Source organism: Vicugna pacos, chromosome 16 (assembly GCF_048564905.1).
Source record: "Vicugna pacos chromosome 16, VicPac4, whole genome shotgun sequence".
Lineage (NCBI taxonomy): Eukaryota > Metazoa > Chordata > Mammalia > Artiodactyla > Camelidae > Vicugna > Vicugna pacos.
In genome coordinates, this window is record NC_133002.1 from 44,496,921 (window position 1) to 44,516,898 (window position 19,978).

General features: G+C 39.5%; 1 protein-coding gene and 1 long non-coding RNA gene across 3 annotated transcripts in view; one reads left to right on the plus strand and one right to left on the minus strand.

The window, feature by feature from the left end:
* Positions 1-4,763: 4,763 nt before the first annotated feature.
* On the minus strand, positions 4,764-12,543 carry LOC140686154 (uncharacterized). The gene is made up of 3 exons (XR_012059719.1): positions 12,241-12,543; positions 8,468-8,580; positions 4,764-5,748 (listed from the first exon to the last, which is right to left on the minus strand). It is a non-coding gene; the product is annotated as an uncharacterized lncRNA (long non-coding RNA).
* A 305-nt stretch (positions 12,544-12,848) lies between these two features.
* BLMH (bleomycin hydrolase) overlaps positions 12,849-19,978 on the plus strand; it is a 34,717-nt gene continuing 27,587 nt past the window's right edge. Inside the window, exons 1-6 of one of the 2 annotated variants that reach the window (XM_072939104.1) lie at positions 12,849-13,015; positions 13,324-13,524; positions 14,553-14,662; positions 15,338-15,479; positions 16,079-16,167; positions 17,507-17,599. In XM_072939104.1, the coding sequence (XP_072795205.1) occupies positions 13,003-13,015; positions 13,324-13,524; positions 14,553-14,662; positions 15,338-15,479; positions 16,079-16,167; positions 17,507-17,599 (648 nt within the window). In that variant the 5' untranslated portion in view covers positions 12,849-13,002. The remainder of the gene's footprint in view (positions 13,016-13,323; positions 13,525-14,552; positions 14,663-15,337; positions 15,480-16,078; positions 16,168-17,506; positions 17,600-19,978) is intronic. The other variant, XM_072939105.1, reaches the window with a different exon arrangement.

A 19,978-nucleotide genomic window follows, 5' to 3' on the forward strand; every position in this document is an offset into this window, starting at 1 on the left:
CAACTAGCATGAAGTGTAGTTGGGATTCAAACCCAAGGCAGTCTGGCCGCACAGTTCATGCTCCTCTTTCTATACTGCACTGTCTTGGAGCCAAAGGATGAAAAAAAGGTATTAGAATGTGACTGATTGAAAACATCTTGCTGCTTTAGGAGTTTGGGGGCTGTGGCAGAGATACACATCATTCACTGACTATCCTTGTGCTCTTCACATTTCCCTGCCCCTTTGCCATTAGCTAGCCCACGTGACTAGTTCTAGTCAAAGGGCTATGGATAGAATTAATCATGTCACTTCTGCGCAAAGCAAAGAAGAATGGGTGTCTGTTCTTTCATTTCTTTCTTTCTCTGCCATGGCAACTGTGGAGCGATGTCAGAGCATCGGTCAGCCTAGGACTCTGAAAAACGATGTGGAACAGAACTACCTACTCAGGTGTTAGTGAGAAATAGACCCCTGTGTGAAACCACTAGGTTTTATGATTAATTTGTTACTGTAGCATAACTTAGCCTATCCTAACTAGTTTAGATGTTTTCATTGGCATAGTTCAAATACTTACAAAATTTTCCCTATAATAAGAATTTGGGAGAAAGTTTAATCTAGTTTAATTAAATAATGCTTAATTTTAAGGGCAAGTTCAGTATAACCTCCACCCCTCCCACCAGGGACCCTTAGTCATATAAAATACTGAATAATCTGCAATAAAATCATACTTTTCCCTTGAATAGACTTACATCTATTGACAACACATCTTTAAGGAAATAGGACAGCAGTAGTGCCAGCCAGAAGAAAATTAATTTATCTCATTTTATTAAAGAGTAAATAATAAATTACAAACTATACTTAATCTCATACCAGTGACTACAGAAAACAAAATCTAAAATCACAAATTCTTTAGCACTCAGGTAGTCTTTTTTTCAAGAGCTTACCTCTGCAACATTGAGGTTGTTACATAGCCAACAACTTACACCATGGGTAATTTTCACTTACGTAATACAGGAAAACATGGAGGATACCACTGTGAACTTTCTAAACACCTGAGTTCTTACAGAATTGTGTGCATATTAAGAAAAAATTGGAGATCTGGCATTTCTGTCAACAGATTCCTATAGTAAAGTGTTGCTGTGGAAACTCATGAACTATTTGTCTTTATTTCTTTGGACAATCTTGGTGGTAATAACAGTGTCAACCTCTGTTTAAATTACAGGTATTATTAACAGCAGTCTCTTACATTTTCATGTTACCTTATGATCTACAAAAGATTTTACACATATCTTGTTTGATCCTCATAGCCACTCTGTGAGATAGGTATTGATATCATTATTTATGATGTGCAACTGGAGATACTAAAGTTCAGAAAGGTTAAATGATCTGTCCAAGGTCACATAGCTTACATGAAGAGTCACTCCTCCCATCACTCTGCCTTTTGGCCCTAATAAGTACTACAATTGCTCTCAGTTCTTTAAGTTTTATACAGGACAATCACTCAGCCCTTTTGCCTTATGTCTGTCTGCCAGTAAGAATGGAGATAGAAGGTGATAAATTCACACACACAATTGTTAGGACTTTTCAAAATTAAGTTCTCTGAGTTTCCTGCAGTACAGCAATATCACGTAACAATAGTTACTCTTCTATAAGCACTTACCTTGTCCTGTCCTAAGCACTTTAAATATAACTCACATAATCCTTATTACAATCACATAACAAAAGGCCTATTTTTATTATACCCATTTTACAGGGGAAGAAAACTGAGGCACAGAAAATTTAAGTTATATGTCCTGGGTCACACAGCTTGTTAATGGCTGAACCAGAATTTAGACCAAGGTGGTATGCCTTCTGGGTCCTTACACTAGGCAAAATTGTCTCTTACATTACGAACTAGCTTATATAGTACTCCATATATGGTGGGAACAAACATATATGGACTCATTTAATCTCTATTAGTGGCACATTTAACATTTGACTTCAAATAGAAATTAGATACAGAGAGGGAAGAAAAAGACAACAGGTGAAAAAGGAGGGCGAGAGAGACAAACAAATTGACAGACAGGAAGACAACCTAAAAATGCCTGCGATGAGGCCTGGCATTCAACACAAAGAACTTGTGCCCTGAAGGGAGCATGAGGTGAGGAGGGGAACCAGCTCCCCTGGCCAGCCGTAGTTCCCTTGTGGCTCTTAAAGTGTGAGCATCTCATGTGCTGAGGATGAGTCTAGTGTCCAAGGATCTGCCAACTTCATTTGGTTCCCAACCAAAGAAACAGCAATCTCTTCCCATAACGGAATAGAACCCTGCTCTTCTGTGCGTATTAATACAAGGTGCTTGGGTCTCTGAAGTGATACTTTCCCAACGAATTTCCAAGGATAGTTTCGCATATAATCGATTTTTGCCTGACTTTGGAATTTAATCCCTGCATAAGCCACAACCTGTTTTTATCACTGAACATGATTGGAGCCAAAGGGAATAGTTGGATTCCTGTAATTTGTAGCACAACTCTACTGTATATATTCAGCATTGCTCATGGAAAAGTTTTAACTACCAGACGTACATGAAACCTCCAGATGTACAAACAGTTGCTTTGAAAAACAGGCCTCTCCTCCTGGCTCGGCCACTAATGAGCTGTCTAGCTCAAAGATGTCACATGATCTTTCAGAGATTCCAAACTGAGGGACTGGACCAAAAGACAATCTCTAACATCCTATAAGCCCTCATATTATATGATTGACATATAAAAAAAAATTAATGGTAATGAAACAACTCTTAGGAAGTCTTACTACTTCCTTGTGTGTCATTCTGCAAACTATATGTTCCTTTTGCAACAAATTCTCATCACCAAACAGGTCATTTTTCACTCCAACTGTCATTTGTAGGTTTTATATACAGCTCAAGGGCATCATTTAAAACATTCCACCATGGAGGATATAAACTTCATTGTCACTAAAGAATCATAGCCTTGGATTCCTGAATTTTATAGTTATGGTACTCATAAAAGTGTTTAATAACAAACTCGGCTCACTTGGAAATTACCAGTCTAAAGGACTTTGCTCCAATTTGACATGTGGATCGTATTTGGTTTTAAGGAAATATTTAATGACTTATTAACAGTTTCATATTTCTGCTAAAGATCTCTGTACAATCTCTTTTGATCACTCTAGATGTAAGCATAACATGTTTCATGATTCCACAACACTATTACTCATCTAATTAAGGCTTCTATCATTGATTCTTGTTTGTCACGTTGAGTGGTCATCATGATTTTCTACCTGTATCAGACATATTAAAATGGGCCAACGTGAAAACTTAACAGCTGTGTATGTATGAGCCTAAGAAAAATGTCCTGACTATATTTCACTTGTCAAAGCCTAGAGTAAAAGCACCCATAAAACTAAACCATCCACAAATGGAATATCCACAATGGTGACTTTGTTGCAAATTGAAAAAAGACGTACAGTAACACTCAGCAATTCATAAATCTGCAGGTTTATTGTTTTAACTGACATGTCTAAAGTAGCTGGTTTATAAAAAACAAACTTATGGTTACCAAAGGGGGAAGGTGGCAGGAGGGATAAATTAGGAGTCTAGGATTAGCAGATACACATTACTATATAAAAAACAGGTAAACAACAAGGTCCTACTGTATAGCACAGAGAACTGTATTCAATATCTTGTAATAAACTATGATGAAAAAGAATCTGAAAAAGAATATATATGTATATATCTGAATCAGTTTGCTGTACACTAGAAACTAACACAACATTGTAAATCAACTATACTTCAATTAGAAAAAAATAGCATGGGTATAGCTCAATGGTAGAGCTCATGTTTAGCATACATGAGGTCCTGGGTTCAATCCTTGGTACCTCCATAAAATAAATAAATAAATAAATAAATAAATAAATAAATAAATATCCCAAGGAAACTAAAATAAAATGAATGCAACTTCATTTATATTATTTTTTAAAAAGTACTTGAGTTTAAAATGCTTTCACTTACACTTTTGATCCTTAGGCTTAGAGAGCTTAAATTCTTAGTCTCTGGAATCAGACCACCTAGGTATATGTTCTAACTCTACCACTTTACTAGCTGTGTGATGATGGGCAAGTTAACTAACATCTCTTTTCCTGCATTTCCTCACCTATAAAATGGGGATAGTAATGGAATCTACCTCCTGCCTTACGATTATTATGAGGATTAAATGAGCTAAGATATGTACATTGTAAGACGTGCGGCATAGTAAGCACTCACTAAATCTTAGCTATTATGGGTAGTACTTCACTTTTCAAAAGAAGAAACTGAGATTCAGATTAAATGACTGTTTACACCTATAAATAGAAGTTGAGATTTAAAACCATGTCTAACAGACTTCAAACCTTGGCCTCTTTTCTTAACTCCATGCTGCTTTTCTTATTTAACATAAGAAACCAAACTTTCTAACAGAGGGCTTTTAAACAATCTATTCTTTTCTTTTTTCAGTCCTAAAAAGAAAGAACAATTTTTTCATCTACTTTCAGGGTGAGATGTATATTATCTTTTTTTAGTTTTTTATTTGCCCTGTGAATGTATTCAGTTTGACTTTTATCTGATGAATTATTCTTCTTGGAACAAAGAAGAAAAAAATGAAGTGAAAGAATAATAAAATGAAATGCACAAATGAAAATCTGATGAGAAAACATTATAAAGAATATGAATTAGAGAAGGTGGATTTGAATCACCAGCTCCTGCATGTTGACTTTATTTCTAAGATTTTTATGCTATAGCTTAAGAAACACCTCTGAAAAGAGCACAAGAATGTCATAATTATTACACTTAAATATTTGTTTAAGATAGTAAAGAATGTAGTTCAGGGACAAAAGAATTAAAGAAAGCCCTGGTTCTGTTCATTGCAGCATTAAGGAAAACGAGTCTAACAACATTCCCAAAAGGAAACCAGGATCTATGGTCACCGATGGTGTTTAATTATTATATTCTCTCTGGTCCAATTTCTCATTTTTTATTTTGATTATTTTTCTCTTCCATGAACCCTTCTTTTCCTTTCATCTTCATTTCAATCTGTCTGTAATTCCACAATTTGGTGATCATGAGTGATCATTTTATAAAATTACAAAGAGAAGCATTTCCAGAATAGCCCAGCTAGGGCCTCTTTCTGGTTAGATCTTCACAGCGTTATTTCAGTGCCTTACTTTGTTTTGCACAAGGATCTTCCCTTCTCTCTGCAAATGAAAAGAAAAATAGGGGCAATTTCGCTGCATTTCCCAGAATAAGGTCTCAGCCCTTTAGTGGGCACAGTTGTCTCTCCATGTTTGACCCCTGTGGTATCTTTCATTCCAGCTGCTTTCAGTGTCTTCAGTTCCCAGAGACTTGCTGCCTTAGGTTCTTTGCATTCTTGGATCCACCTCCAAGTAGAATGCCTTTCCTCAGTTATTGTTATTTAACAGACTCCAACTAGCCCCAAATTCAGATGTTCTGTCTTCTCTTCCAAGGAGCTATCCCTAAAGCTTCCAGTCTGATTTATTTATTCCTCTTCCCTGCTCCACATTACACCATGCAAACCTCTACAGAAGCATAATGGTTAGGTTTAGGCTTAGGGTTACGGTGATTCACCTCCAAAATATACACCATATTCATCCACTTCTTTTCATCTCCACTGATGTCTTCCTGATCCAGGTCACCACTCACCTTTTGCCTGGACAAATTATAGTCTCCTAACAGGTCTCCTGCTTACATTGCCATCTCTCTTCAGTCCACCATTTACACTGCAGCTAAAGTGATTTTTTTAAGAAGAAATATTTCACATATACAAAAACATAGAAAATATATAAAATCAAGTATAACAAATAAAATGAACACTAATGTACCCACCACAAGTTTAAGAAATACAATACTGCCAATAACCCTTGAAACAGACTGTCTCTCTTTCCCAAAGACAAACACTACCTTGAATTTGGTGTTTAATCCCTTGTTTTAAAAAAATTATTTTACCATGTATGTGTGTATCTCTAAAAAATGCGTTGCTTAATGTTATTTGTTTTCAAACTTTTAAAAAATGGCTCCAAGTCATGTGCTTTGCAATTTGCTTCTTGTGCTAAACATTATGTTTCAGAAATTCACCCACGTTGACCTTCATCTTCTGTGTAGTATTCCATTGTATGTCACAATCTACAACTTATGCACACACTGCTGTTGATGAGCTATTGGATTTTTTCCAGGTTCTATGCAATCACCAGCAACACTCACATAAACAGACTTGACTATGACTCCTAGTGCACGTACGCAAGGATTTCTCTAGAGCAGGAATGTCCAATGGAACTTATTGTGATGATGAAAGAGTTCTAGATCTACGTTCTCTAATATGGCAGCTACATGTTTTACTGAGCACTTGGAATGTGACTATTACAACTGACTAAATACATTTTAAATTTTATTTAATTTTAATTAATTTAAATTTAAATAGCCATGAGTGGATAGTGGCCATCATATTGGATAGAGTAGCTTTGGAATATATACCCAAGAACAAAGTTGCTGGGCCATAGAGTACGTGCATCTTCAACTTTACAAATATTGACAAACGTTTTCCAAATGGTAATATTGATTTATACTCCCACAAGCAGTATGTAGGAATTGCCAACAGTACCTTTTGAAGTCTGACTATAAAATTTTTGCCTAGAGATATCTAGAGATAAAGTGACACCATATTACAATTTTATCATGCATTTCCATCATTATTGCTTATTTGCCATTTATTCTTTCTTTTGTGTGAAATGCCTGTTTCTCTTTTTTCCAGTTTTTCTTTTGGGTTATTTGTCTTTTTCCTACTGATAATAGGAGTTCTCTATACATTTTTAAATGTTTTTTTCCTAATTAAATGTGTTGCAGATATCTTCAATGTGTCCTTAAAAACACAAATCAGATCATGTCCCTTCACTCCATAAAACTCTACAATGGCTTCTCATTGCACTTAGAATAAAATCTCAACTCCTTTCTATGGTGTAGTGAACACTGGGGTTGACTCCCAGCATGCATTCCATCCTTCCCACACTCAGGATAAGCCATGCATTGGGGAAACTGACTACTGTGCTAGGGATAGGCCTGATTTATTGATATAAAAGTAATCTCATTCCCCTAGCCAAGGACTGCTTCAGGAAAAGGCATATGACCTCATCTGGATAATAAAATTCACAGAGATATTTGCTTAAAGCTTCTGGGAAAGACGATCTTTACTCTTAGGAGGGAGTGAGAAAAAGTCAGCCTTTTTTGGCCATTGGACTTGAAGGAACAAGTCCAAGGATGTGGTAACACTGTGGGTGGCAGATCCCAGTGCCAGCAAGAAGCTAGGTTCTTTATGACCTTGTTGGGCCTGCTGGTTCCTATTCTGAACCACTTACTCCTCTCCTTGCAACTTTCTGCCACAGATCCACACGTGGCCAGATCTTTATTGCCATTCAGTCTCAGCCCAAATGGTCAGCAATTCAGAGGGACTTTTTATGCCACCACTACTCCTGGCTAGTCTCTATCTCATCACGCCGCTTTATCTGCTTTATCTATCACTGTTGCAGTTATCCGCACCTGTTTGTTATCTGTCTCCTCCACTAGAACATAAGCACCAGGGGACAGGAACCTTTTCTGTCTGCCTTTCCTGTGTATCTCTGTATCTGCTACAGTGCCTGACACATAGTAAGTGCTCACTGAATATTTTTTGCGTTAGTCAAAAATGCAAAAAAATTGTTTTTTTTTAATTTTCCCCACTAGATTGAAGAAGCTCCTTGTAAGTCAGACACCAATATCTTATTCATCTCTGTATTTCATTTGGTATTGTAGTACCATGGCTGCCAAACCTCAGGAATTCAGTTAGCTACTAAATAAGTGAATGAGAGAGAGAGAGAGACAGAATGAAAGAGGGAGGGAAATATAATAAATATTTGGAAGACATATAGTGCCAACCTACTGCTTTTTTATGACTCCCTCCCATTCTCACTGTCCATGGGGGGATTTTGTGGATATAGTAATATCCCCATGAACAAAGCATGCATGGCCTTCAAAGCACTCTACCATCTATAAATAATCTCAACCTCATTTTTCATCTCCTGTATGTCTTCTTTCTTCCTACCATTTACTTTCCACCCTTGCCACACCAAATTCTAGCCCAGTCGAATTTCATGCAAAGGATACATTCCTGAAACCTTTACACAAAATTTAAAACATCCATAATTCAAGATTTTTTAGCAATAGCATTTAGCAAGATTACTTAGCTATAAATGTAAATTTAATGAAGGGAAGATACAATTACCAGCAAAAATGGCTCCGCCATGTGGCAATAGCATACACAGTTTCTAATTCACCACCAGCTTTGAAAGTATGCAATTTCTGACAAATGTTAAACCTTGTAAAGGCTTCCTATTGCTTCAAATTTTGTGCTTATAAGAAGGTGCTATTCAAAATTTATAATGAACTACTTCAAATTTTCATAATTCAAATACTTACAAAACTTGACCAGACTTTCTCATTATTCCTGAATCTTACTCAGGTCTACTTAGTCTCTTTGCCTGTGTATATGCTGTTTCCTCTGCCTGGAATGCTCTGTGAAGCGTCAGCACCTAGAACAGTGAGTGAGTGGCAGAAATGTCACATCCAGAGGTAGCAATAATATTGCCGATATAACAATGTTATTCCAGAACACTGAACATTTTTAAGCCATAATTTATACTGTGTATAGAAAATGTCAAAAACACTTAAAATCTGAATCTGAAGGAGGGGAAACAAGGGTTGGAGTATGCCTACATGGAGTTTAGGAACAGCGGGAAAAGTAGACGTCCCCAAACTGCCAATGACCTGTACTCATACAGGAGCATCTGCAAGAAAATTGTAGTGAGGGATCTGGGCTCCTTTGGGCACCCCACTCCAAGTCCCAGGATCCAGGATCTAAACCTGAGTAGCAGAATCATCTTCTTCTGGCTTTGCTCGTCCAAAGGCAGCAGGAATTTGAGGGGTTGGGGTAGGGATGAGGATAGAAGGAAAGAGGTAGTCTCCCAAACTCCACCTCAGTCACTGTAAATCAGGGGTTGAAAATTTAAATTATCCACAAGCTATCAATGTAAATGAGTGAAGCAAGCTAGCTATAAAGAAAATTATATGGGCTCCTTGACCTATTTTTTGTTTAACTTTTGATGGAGAAATCACCATCATGGGGAAATAACAATATTTTCAAGAGAAGCTAGTAACCCAGATTTGTATACAAAACTTCCCAATCCTAAATACTGACTCCAAAACTTTAAAAACACTATGCAGGCAAAACAATACATCTAGTTGCTGAATTTGACCCAGCAGGACACCAACGTGTGACCTCTGAAGTTCACTATCAGGACTAATGAAATAACAGAATAACAGGAGGCTTTCTGACCAAAGCAAATCTCAGAGTTAACTGAGGCAAGAGTTTGTGAATAAGTTTCATCAATTTGCAGAATATTCGTGTTAAATTCTTGTCCAGACTTCCATTCAACATAAATATCTGGTCCTTTCCATGAAGGAAAAGCAGTTAGCCAACACATGCCAAAGACTGATGGACAGCAAGTGAAAAAAATCACAGGATGGAGAATTTGCCTTGAGACAGGATCTGTTTGCTTTCACCAAAGGCAACAGGCAGAAGGCATGTTTGCAATGGCAGGTGATGCCACTTCACAGGATTTATAAAGATATTCTCTTCTAAAATTGTGGATTACAAACTAGAATTTTATTTCTGGTTGCTCCACAAGCTGTCAAGGGGCTCAGCAACATCTCTTCTGGATGGAGTTAGAGGGGGAGGTCCTAAGAATTCTATTCTTAAGGAAATGTCTTCCTGGGTAGGTCATCCGGGGCAGACACACTGGGAAACCAGTTTTCCTCTGCACTTCTTCTTTGGCCCACACGGGGGCTGAGTATATGGGTGTGAGTTGCTGGGTGGAAATCTGGTACCAAGGGTGACACCCAGGCAATCAGGGCAGAGCAGGAGACCTGGCAAAATAAGGATGATAGGAATCTCTGGGCACGGGGTGGGGAAATGTAGGCATTGGTATGAAAAGGGTGTCAGTAGCTGTAAAACTGGCCTCTCCACCTTCCCCGGTGATTCCACCCCTCCCCTTTCCCAAGGCTTTTACTCCAGCAATTGTACCCTCTCTGGCATACGCTTAATCTCTCATCTGTACTGGTTCCTGCCTTTCATCCTCCAGGTAGACACAAGTTTAGTTTTCCTTTTCTCCCCAAAGAGCTTCCCTGATATTTCCTTCCTTCTCACCTTACTGCATTGTGGTAGCTTCTGCCCACTCCATCATTCACTGAAGCTGTTCTCTCTAAGGTCACCTTTGACACACTTCCCAAATTTTTCTGAAGCTTGCAGTCCCAATCACCATCTTCTCCTTGCTTTATGTCCTGGGATCCCAGGACATAATTCTATAGGTCTTCCCCTGTCTTTTTCTGCTGGCTCCTCTGTCTGCACCCATTCATTAATGCCACTATTTTCAGAGTTGATGGTACCTCTCATGGCATCCTTGAAACATGTAGTAACCTGGGCCAGGGTGTGTGGCTTGGCAAGCAGAGCTTGGGCTGAACATCAGGCCACATTTACCCCAATTAACTTGGTACCCTTGCACTTGAACAATGCTGCTGCCCAGGGTACAATTCTTGGTCCTCATCTTTTTTTTTTTTTTCTTTATTCTCTTTCCCTCTATGACCTTGTTGACACTCATGGTTCAAATACCTACATGACTTACATAATTCTAGACATCTTTTCATCTGCCTCCTGGATTTCTCTTCCTGGGTGTCCTGTGGGTACCCCAAACTTTTCAAGGCCCTAACTAAATTATCCACTCACTCACATATTCTCAAACATGCCTATTTTCCTATGTCCTTCTCTTAGTTAATGACACCACCATCCATCCTCTCATTCAAGTGAAAACTTCCAGATTATCTGTGCCTCTTCCTTGTTTAAAGTTTTTGTCATTTCCCAAGTGCACTACTATATTAGCCTTCTAACTAGTTTTTCTATGTCCAGAATCTCTCCATTCCAAATCACTCTCCGCACTGCTGTTGTTTTTCTTTCTTAACACAGAACTGCACATATTGCTCCCTTGTTTAAAAACCTATTTTGAAAAGCAAGCAAACAAACAAAAAATACCTATTTTGGCTTCTGATTAATGATAGGATAAAGTCCAGGCATGGCACACAAAACCCTTTGTATCCTGGTCCAAGCCTACCTTTCCAGTCCTATACCCTGCCTCTGTTCTTCCTTGCCCCTAACCACATGAGACTACGATGCACAGTGCCTTGAACATGATTTTTGCCATGTGCATTAATGCCTTGCTGCCTTTGCTGGTGTCTTCCATACCCTTCCTGTTTTTTTGCCTTGTAAAATCCCATGGTCCATTCATTAACACCATACTCACTTGAGACCTCTTTTTTTAGGCACCCCTAGTCCTAATTAACAGCTCCTTCCTCACTGTTTCTATAGTTCTACTGACATGTTTGTATAGATTGTCGAAAAGTTATCTTGCATCTTTCCCACTGCATGGTGTGTTTAAGGGCAAATGTAAGCTCGTTGGTCCCCATATCATCAGTAGCTTTCCCAGTGTCTGTTATATGGTAGATATCGAATGAAATTTTATGAATTGAATTGGGCAGGATGCTCGTACATCATTTTGCAAAAGGGCCCAAGATTTCTCTCAGCATAATTTTCAGCCTGTTTCTTTTCTTCACACATCAGAAGAATCTCAGAACAGGGCAGGAGATAGTTGCTACATCATGTTGCAAAACTTTAGCAAGGTCTCTCTAGGGCCACAGGGACAGTGACTTCTCAAATAACTAACTGGTGTCTGAGTATAGACTTTTCCCCCAGATATTAGAGCTCCTAACCAGAGATTATTTTCAATCTAGAAGCTAGATTCAAGGTTCCACAGAAGGGCTCACTGTTCTGAGGAACAAAGTCCGGCTTTTCAGTGGTAGGCAGATCTATTTATATATGTTTTATCACCTGTGGGTCCCATCCCAACATCTCGCTAAGGTCTGAGATTTTAAGAGCAGGAAAAACAATATAAAAAGTCTTCACCATCTCAAACCTCTTGTTAAACCTCTGACTTATCCTGAAAGCCTAGGTAGGGGGCCCTGCTCATTTGCAGGTTTTGTAGAGGGCCGGGCAAAACAGTACTGATGCCTAAGACTGGCTTCTGTCATTCCCCTTAAGTTAAACTCCACAGTGCAGGCTGGTCTAGTAGGTAGGAGGCACTCACCGACTCCATGAAGCCCAGAATGGGTAGTTTCCTTGAAATGAGCAGTTGTATATTTGTAGAACCGGGGTAGATTCTGAGGAGTGAGAAAGAGCCTGGTTCGAATTTCCCCTCAAACACGAAAATTTGGTTCTGACTAGAATCCAAGCAACAAGTTGCCATTGGAAGGTGCAGTGACTGGTCAGCAAAGGTTGCCTACTAGAAGGGTCTTTGGGTTCATTTTTTGTGACAAGTCAACCCATCCTGAGACCAGCGCTTAATTTTTAAGTCCTCCGGCCCACCCTACCGCCTCGAGCCACTTTTCGGCTTCTGGAAGGCTCAGCGAGGTCAGTTTCACGATGCTAGAGTATTCGGCCTCTGGGCCCAGCATGGAACCCCGAGGGGCGCCCCCTCAGAGCCAGGAGGGCGTCCCGGGAGCCAGTAAGCGCAACTGCGGCGGCCGGAGGCCGAGGGCACCGTGCGGGCGGCGCGCAGGCAGCGCCGGTGGGGAGCGGGGGCGGCGGCGGCGGGTCGGGGCTCCGGCCGGGCGGAGCGCGTCAGTGAGCCCGCCCCCTTGGCCCTCCCCCGGGCGGGGCCAGCCCTGAAGGCGCTGACTCAGCAACGCGTGGGGGGAGTTTTGTCCCTCCGCGGACCCCGTTTCTCTCGGCTTCATCCCTCCGCCGCCACCGAGCCGGTTTCCTCTTTCCGGCGCTCGGGGTGAGAGAGGCAGGTCGGGCCTGAGGACCCCGAAAACTACCGTCCTCCAACCCAGGCAGCGTGGGCACCATGAATGACGCGGGTGAGGCACCGGTCCTCCCCGCCGAGGCCCTGCCGGGGTGCCTCTGGGGGCTCAGCTGCGCCCCCGAGGCCCGGCGGCGGCGGCGGAGGGCCGGGGCTGGGACCCGGGGCGATGGCGAGGATGGAGCCTTCTGGGCGAGCAGGAGCGGCCCGGAGGGAGGCAGCATCGTGGGGGAGGGCACGAGTAAGGGCTTCTCCGCTGAATTGGTCACCTCAGGATGCTCTTACCAAGTTAGAGCCGGAGTGTGGGAGTCCTGGTTCAGCTCTCCTCAGCCTCTCTTTGATTTGTAATCTTGTTTGGTCTTTCAGCAGGGCTGAATACGGAGAAGGTAGCTGCTCTGCTTCAGAAACTGAATTCTGACCCTCAGTTCGTCCTGGCTCAGAATGTTGGCACCACCCACGACCTGCTGGACATCTGCCTGAAGAGGGCCACGGTCCAGGGTGCTCAGCATGTGTTCCAGCACGCGGTGCATCAGGAAGGCAAGCCAGTCACCAACCAGAAGAGCTCAGGTAAGATCTGCAAACTTCTTGCACACTTCCCCTGACTTTCTTGACAGCTTCCCATTGTGTCTTATCTAAGAATGGCCTCAGGGGAGCAAAGATTTGGAGCAAAAGAACTTGTAGTTAAGTTCTTAGAGAACAGGCGCAGGTACAGGCAGGTCCAAGAACATTACTCTGTGACTCGTTTTGATGACTCCGTTTTGAGACAGGTTGTTAATATACGTGATTTGAGCACTAAAGTGACTGACTTGTTCATGGTCATCTGTTTGAATGTAATTCACTATATTCTGTCCTGAAGTTATGTGATTGCAGCCCCATATCTTGTAGATACATGTTGGTGATACAAAACAGACCACACAAAAATGTTCATACCTCATATTGCCCTGAGGGAGGGCCGTGTACAAATGTACGGAATAGAAAAGATGCAGTGTAATTCCCTAAAAATGTCATCAAATGTTATTTTTAAATATGCCTTTTGGTTGCAGCTTGAACAGATGTGCTAATGAACTCAGTTCCCACCAATAGGCCAGTTTGTAACACAAAATGCCTTTTTATATTCCTATCCAGGGTGTATAATAATGCTGTTTCCCAAAGTCCTTGCCAATATCGGGCATTATCAATTAAAAAATAATGTTTCCCTGTTTAACAGGTGTCTTATGATGAACTTTAAAAAATGTTTCTTTGCCATTTGTATCTTTTTTGGCTATGAAATTTGCTCTTCATGATCTCTGCTCATGTTTCTCTAGCAGTATTTTTTTTTCTAATGTAGTTTTCTTAGGTAATTAGTTATGGATTCTTTATGTGATATATAAAGAGGTTTTTTATATATTAAGGATATTAAATCTTTGCATGTATATTGCAAATAGTAATTACTACCTTGTTTTGTTGTTGTTGTTTTTAAAGTTTTCTGCTCTTTTTTGACTTAGTCTTAAGTTGTCCACGATCTTGTCATGGATTCAGTGTTGAGGAAAATAGTTGGAACAGTGTAATCTATGTGAACACTTGTCATAATTTCTTGGTTTGTTTTCTTGTTGCAGGGAGATGCTGGATCTTTTCTTGTCTGAATGTTATGAGACTTCCATTCATGAGAAAATTAAATATTGAGGAATTTGAGTTCAGTCAGTCTTACCTCTTTTTCTGGGACAAGGTATGGGACTTGCAAGATCTTTTTGTTTCAGTATCAACCTTGGCAGGGACTCTCCATTTCTTGCTTTTCTAGTTATAGTCCGCTTTCCATTATGGATGGGACACTATTTATTCTGATTTCCAAAGTATCAAAAGTTGACTTTTCAGAGGCAGAAATGATTTTGGTTGATAAGTGCCTACTTTTTGTAGTTAAATAATAACTGACTTAACCCTGCTACTTTCTTATTTCTTAACTTATTTAAAATTTTTAATTTTGTTTTATAATTTCCCCTTTAGCATCATTATTTAGGTTATTTGGCCTTTTTAGGACCTAATTCCCTTTCTCTGGACAATACTTGTCTGAAAAATAGTAGATAATTTTATTCCTTTTTTTTAATCTTCAAAGTGTATATGTGTCTATTAGATATTTATTGACTGAAGATTCTAAATATCAGATTTTGTTTCAGAATAAAACAGTGCATTGTTCTGAATAAACTATTGGAATATACACAGACAGATTTTTTTAAAAAAGACTTCAAATATTGAAGCCGGATTCTGATACTTAATTACCAGCTTTAGTTTTAAAATTCCTACTCTCTTGGGTCTGCATTAGTTCCAGGACTCCTGTTCCGTTGGTAATGCCAATAAAGATTTAGCTCTTTTTCCCTTTAATCTTACTTGACTTCTCTTACTCTAGGTTGAACGCTGTTACTTCTTCTTAAATGCCTTTGTGGACACAGCCCAGAAAAAGGAGCCTGAGGATGGTAGGCTGGTGCAGTATTTACTTACGAATCCTGCAAATGATGGTGGCCAATGGGATATGCTTGTCAATATTGTTGGTAAGAACCTTTCTTTGGTGGAACCGAAACCCAGCATGACCAAGCAAGGATCCATAGTTAGGCATAGGCCATTTTTTTGGTGGTTATATAGAGTAGACATGGTCCCCAAAAGAGTATACAGCTATCTCTAATAACCTTTGTCTCACATTCTTACTTATTAAGTGCCTTTCTTAAGGTAGAGGTAAGGAGGTAAGTACTGTGAAGGTTGGGTTAAAGAAGTAAAGATTGTGTTAAGTAGAACTAACTTTCTGTGAAAAAGTTTATCTCTTGTCCATTGATGTAATCAATAAACACGTTGAAACTGCAACTGCTTGAAAGTGTCCTCATTCAAAAAATTGTTGTCTTTTGGGAAAACCTCATTATGCTGAGTACTTTACAAAGTATGATAGATTAAAAAGAATATAATTAATTCGAAGATAGATGGATAAATATTCAGGTTGAATAACCTGTTTAATAACATGAAGCATAAGGTTGTTAGGTTTTCTGATTAGACTAGCAACATATGGCCTATTTTAAAAAGCAGTAGCTGTTTTTGCCAGGATTTCTAATGCTGAAGTATACTTTCACCTTATTCAACAGCCAAATTTGTTTTCTTCTAGAAAAATATGGTGTTGTCCCTAAGAAATGCTTTCCTGAATCTTACACAACAGAGGCAACCAGAAGGATGAATGATATTCTGAATCACAAGGTACAGCGTATGGAGCAGGGTGGGATTGAATGTCGTATACTTACTTTGACACTCCTAACTGATTTTCCAGGAGGATTCCCGGGTACTTCAGTGTACACAGTGTATGTGTAAGATAACTACTCAGTGTTTATCGAAGGCAATGTAGCTACATATTAACTTCAAAAATAATTGAGATTAGGGTGGGTTTTTTTCCTTCCTTTAAAAAATCTCCCACCTTTATTTTTATTGATTTTAATGAATTCTTATGGCTACTGAAGAAAGAAGGTCCTGTTCTCAGTATGAGCCACAAGCGCACTGGGTGTTGGGCCTCTCACTTGGCTCTAGTGGAGGTGGACTCGGAAGCTTTATAATTCTAGTAAAACCAAAAAGAACTCTTTGGGAGACTTCCTTAAAGAGTATTAGGAGTTCTGAGGTTTCCCCAGACTACATCAGTGTGATTTGTCTACTCACTCAACATTTGATGTAGTCACTGAACTGCTTTTTATTGCCTCAGTTATCTTAATGAATCATTCTCTCTTCTCTACATAACCTATTTTCCCAGGGTGGATTATAAATCCTACAGGGATGCTACTCTGCCAGCCAGACATCTTTTTTGAGAACTGAGAGTTGCCAGAATCCACTGTCTTGATCTATGAGGCTAAAATTGGAATTGTCATCACTGGGAGAAAGAATGCATTTTAAAACAAACTATAAATATGTTTCCCCAGTATTAGAAGTAGGTTATTTTTCACCCAGGAAACTCTGGAGAATGTTATCCACAGGCTAAAAGATCATTAATGGTATATCATTACATTTCATTTCAGGTGGGAGCAAGATCCTTTTCAGTACTGTGCTTAGGTTTATGGTTCACCTTTATCTCGGGCATCTCTCAAAATTGAAAACAGCAAAAATGAAACTATATTGGGGGTTGGCATAGCCATAGTCATAATAATTTTACAGGGAAGAAATGGACAACCAGTAAAATTCTAAATTAAAATCCATTAGAGTGACTTAATGGCATCATCATCTTGTTTCCTGCGTTTCTTGAGGGTGGTCGGCTTTATGGAAAGACATGTTTTCCGCATCCCCAGGCACAGACTGTCACAGAGGGTACCATCAGTTGCAGAGCAGGAGCAGTTCTATCTAGTATTTTGGAAAATTCCATGTCTTTTCTCCTTACAGAAAGTGTTTATAGCTGCATGTTTAAGTGGACTGGTTGGGGGAAAGCACACTTGCTTTAGAACTTTGCCCTGGGTCTTGGCTGAGTTGTATTTCAAAATAGAGCTCCCACTGGTCTACTAGGCTCATATACAGTTGAATATGGGTAACTCTTGGAGTTCTGAATAAATTTCTGTCATAGATGAGAGAATTCTGTATACGACTACGGAACCTGGTACATAGTGGAGCAACCAAAGGAGAGATCTCAGCCACACAGGACGTCATGATGGAGGAGGTAATAACAATTATTTGGATTTTTTGTTACCCTTCTAAAGAACCGTCAGAATATTCCTGTCTGTTACACTGATTTGGAAGCATGGTCATTGCAATAAATGTTAAATTGAATTGAAAATGGCTTATTTTATAGCTGAGAAAGCTGAGGTGTAAACTTTGCAGTTTGATGGGATTTGTACTTAGATGTTCTAATTCCCAGTTGAGTGTTCTATATAACTCATTCTTTTATTCAGTTCGTAAACGTTGAATACCCGCTAGGAGTTTGGAACTGGGGGTACAAAGATGAGAAAGACATAGTCTCTTCTCTCAAGGAGCTCAATCTCTTTGGAAAAGAAATATGTGAATATTATAATGAATCCTATGCTAGAGATGTGTAAACAAGAATTTGGTGGTCACAGAGAAGGGAGTGATTAATTCAGTGAGCTGAAAGCTTCATGGGGAAGATTCTCGAATCAGCTCTTGAAAGAGCAGTAGAAGTTACCAGATGGGTAATTGGGAAGACCATTCCAGACAATAGGAATTGCATGTACAGTGGCGTGATCAAAGGTGGAATCTTCAGAGAACAAGGAAGCTGAAACATAACATTTTGTGAGTGCGTTTGGTAGCAAATTCAACTAGAAAGGCGGAGCTGTGAGGGATCTTAGGTAGATGCCAAGAGTTTTGGCTTTATTCTGTAGAAATAAAGATAGGAAACTATTGATCGTTTTATCAGTTAAAATAGTGCTTGTGAAAACATTTAGGAAAACTTACAAAGCATTAAACAAATGTAAGGTAGTTATGTTTATTATCAACGCAGTTAAGAGTCTTTAGTACTTAATACTATCCCTAATCCAGATGAATATGTATAAAACTATGAAATTGCTTTGAGAAAAATACAGACATTTCCCTTTTTTCATCCAGTGGGCCCATAACTAGGAATCCCTAACAGTCTCCTTTTAAGACTGTGTGGTATTCAAATGGCCTAATTTTTCTCACTGCAATGGGTAACACTAATGCCTCACTCTTGTTTTCCTTGAATTTTAGAGAGCCAGTAGTTGAGAGCATGGTCTCTGGAGTCAGACTGTCTGAGTTCTGATCTTCTCTTTACTTAGCCATGTGAGCTGGAACAGGTTCCTTAAGCTCTCAAGTCTCAGTTTGTGTAAGTGTAACATGTCTAGCTTGACACAATAGCAGTTTAAATATTTGTTGAGTGGATGAATGCAGAGTTTCATTTTGCCAAATACATTTCAATTATCTCATTTTACCCCTTTCTTTACTGCTTAAGTGTTCCTTTTTAAGAGTGATATCTGAGTATAGTAAGGAAAAAATAGGCTTTGGAGTGGGACATGGGTTTCAGCTCTGGCCCTATCACTTAACAGCTCTATGATCTTGGATAAAATACTTAACCTGTCTGAGATTCAGTTTGGGGTATAAAATATATTCCTTGTTGGATTTTGGGCCAGGAAGAGGGGCTGGTGGTCAAGTAAGGAATTAAATATAAGAATGTAAGACATGGTGCCTGACACATAGCACTTTTCCAGTAAATGTTAGTTTTCTTTTCTCCCTGCTTGGAATGATCTCTCATTGAGGCCATATCACCTGCATAATTTGCCTTTACTTATGATTATAATAAGATGGTGGGGTGTAGTAACGATGACGGGTCTGTAAAGAGTTACGGAGAAGGGCTGAGATAATACTGCAGATGATAAGCACCCTGTTGGCTTTTGATGTTTGCTTTAAAGATCTTTTAAATGTTGTATCTAAAAATCCATGTCCTGATCCTAGGCTTGGCTGGTAAGAATTAGGCAGATATGTTTCATGTATCTTTTCTCCCCTGCTCCTAACCTCAGAAAGAGAGTGAAACACCACCATCCCAGGTTCTGAGTATGGATGTTTTATAGGATTATTTACTTAATGATTCTGTGTAAACTGTTGACTACAGCATCCTATGTGGTAGGTCTTTCGATTTTTACAATTCCCAAATGACTCCTCTTTATTGAAACTGACTCTTTGGTAAAGAGGAGTCTAGCTGTGGTTTTAAAGCCACAAATTAGTACCTATGGTTTGCCTAGCCTTGTAGGCACATCAGAATGATGACTTAAGTCAATGGCCATGAAATTCAGATAGCTTTGAATAAAATGTGTTTATGCTAAAGGCATTTTTTCCAGGACAGAAGAGAAGTGCAGGTTGTTTGTGGTGACAGAGGAGGCAGATCTGTTTTGGAAACATGTAGTCACTTCTATTGCAGTGTTTTCTCTGAGTGTCTACTTTCTTTTAGCCTCCAGATTCCCTTAGGATTATTATATGTATTCTCTGCCGAAACTGTTAAAAACAAAACATAAAACAAAGACCAGAAAGAGCATCTATCACAGCCATGAGAAGAGACAGGAAGCCATCCTGA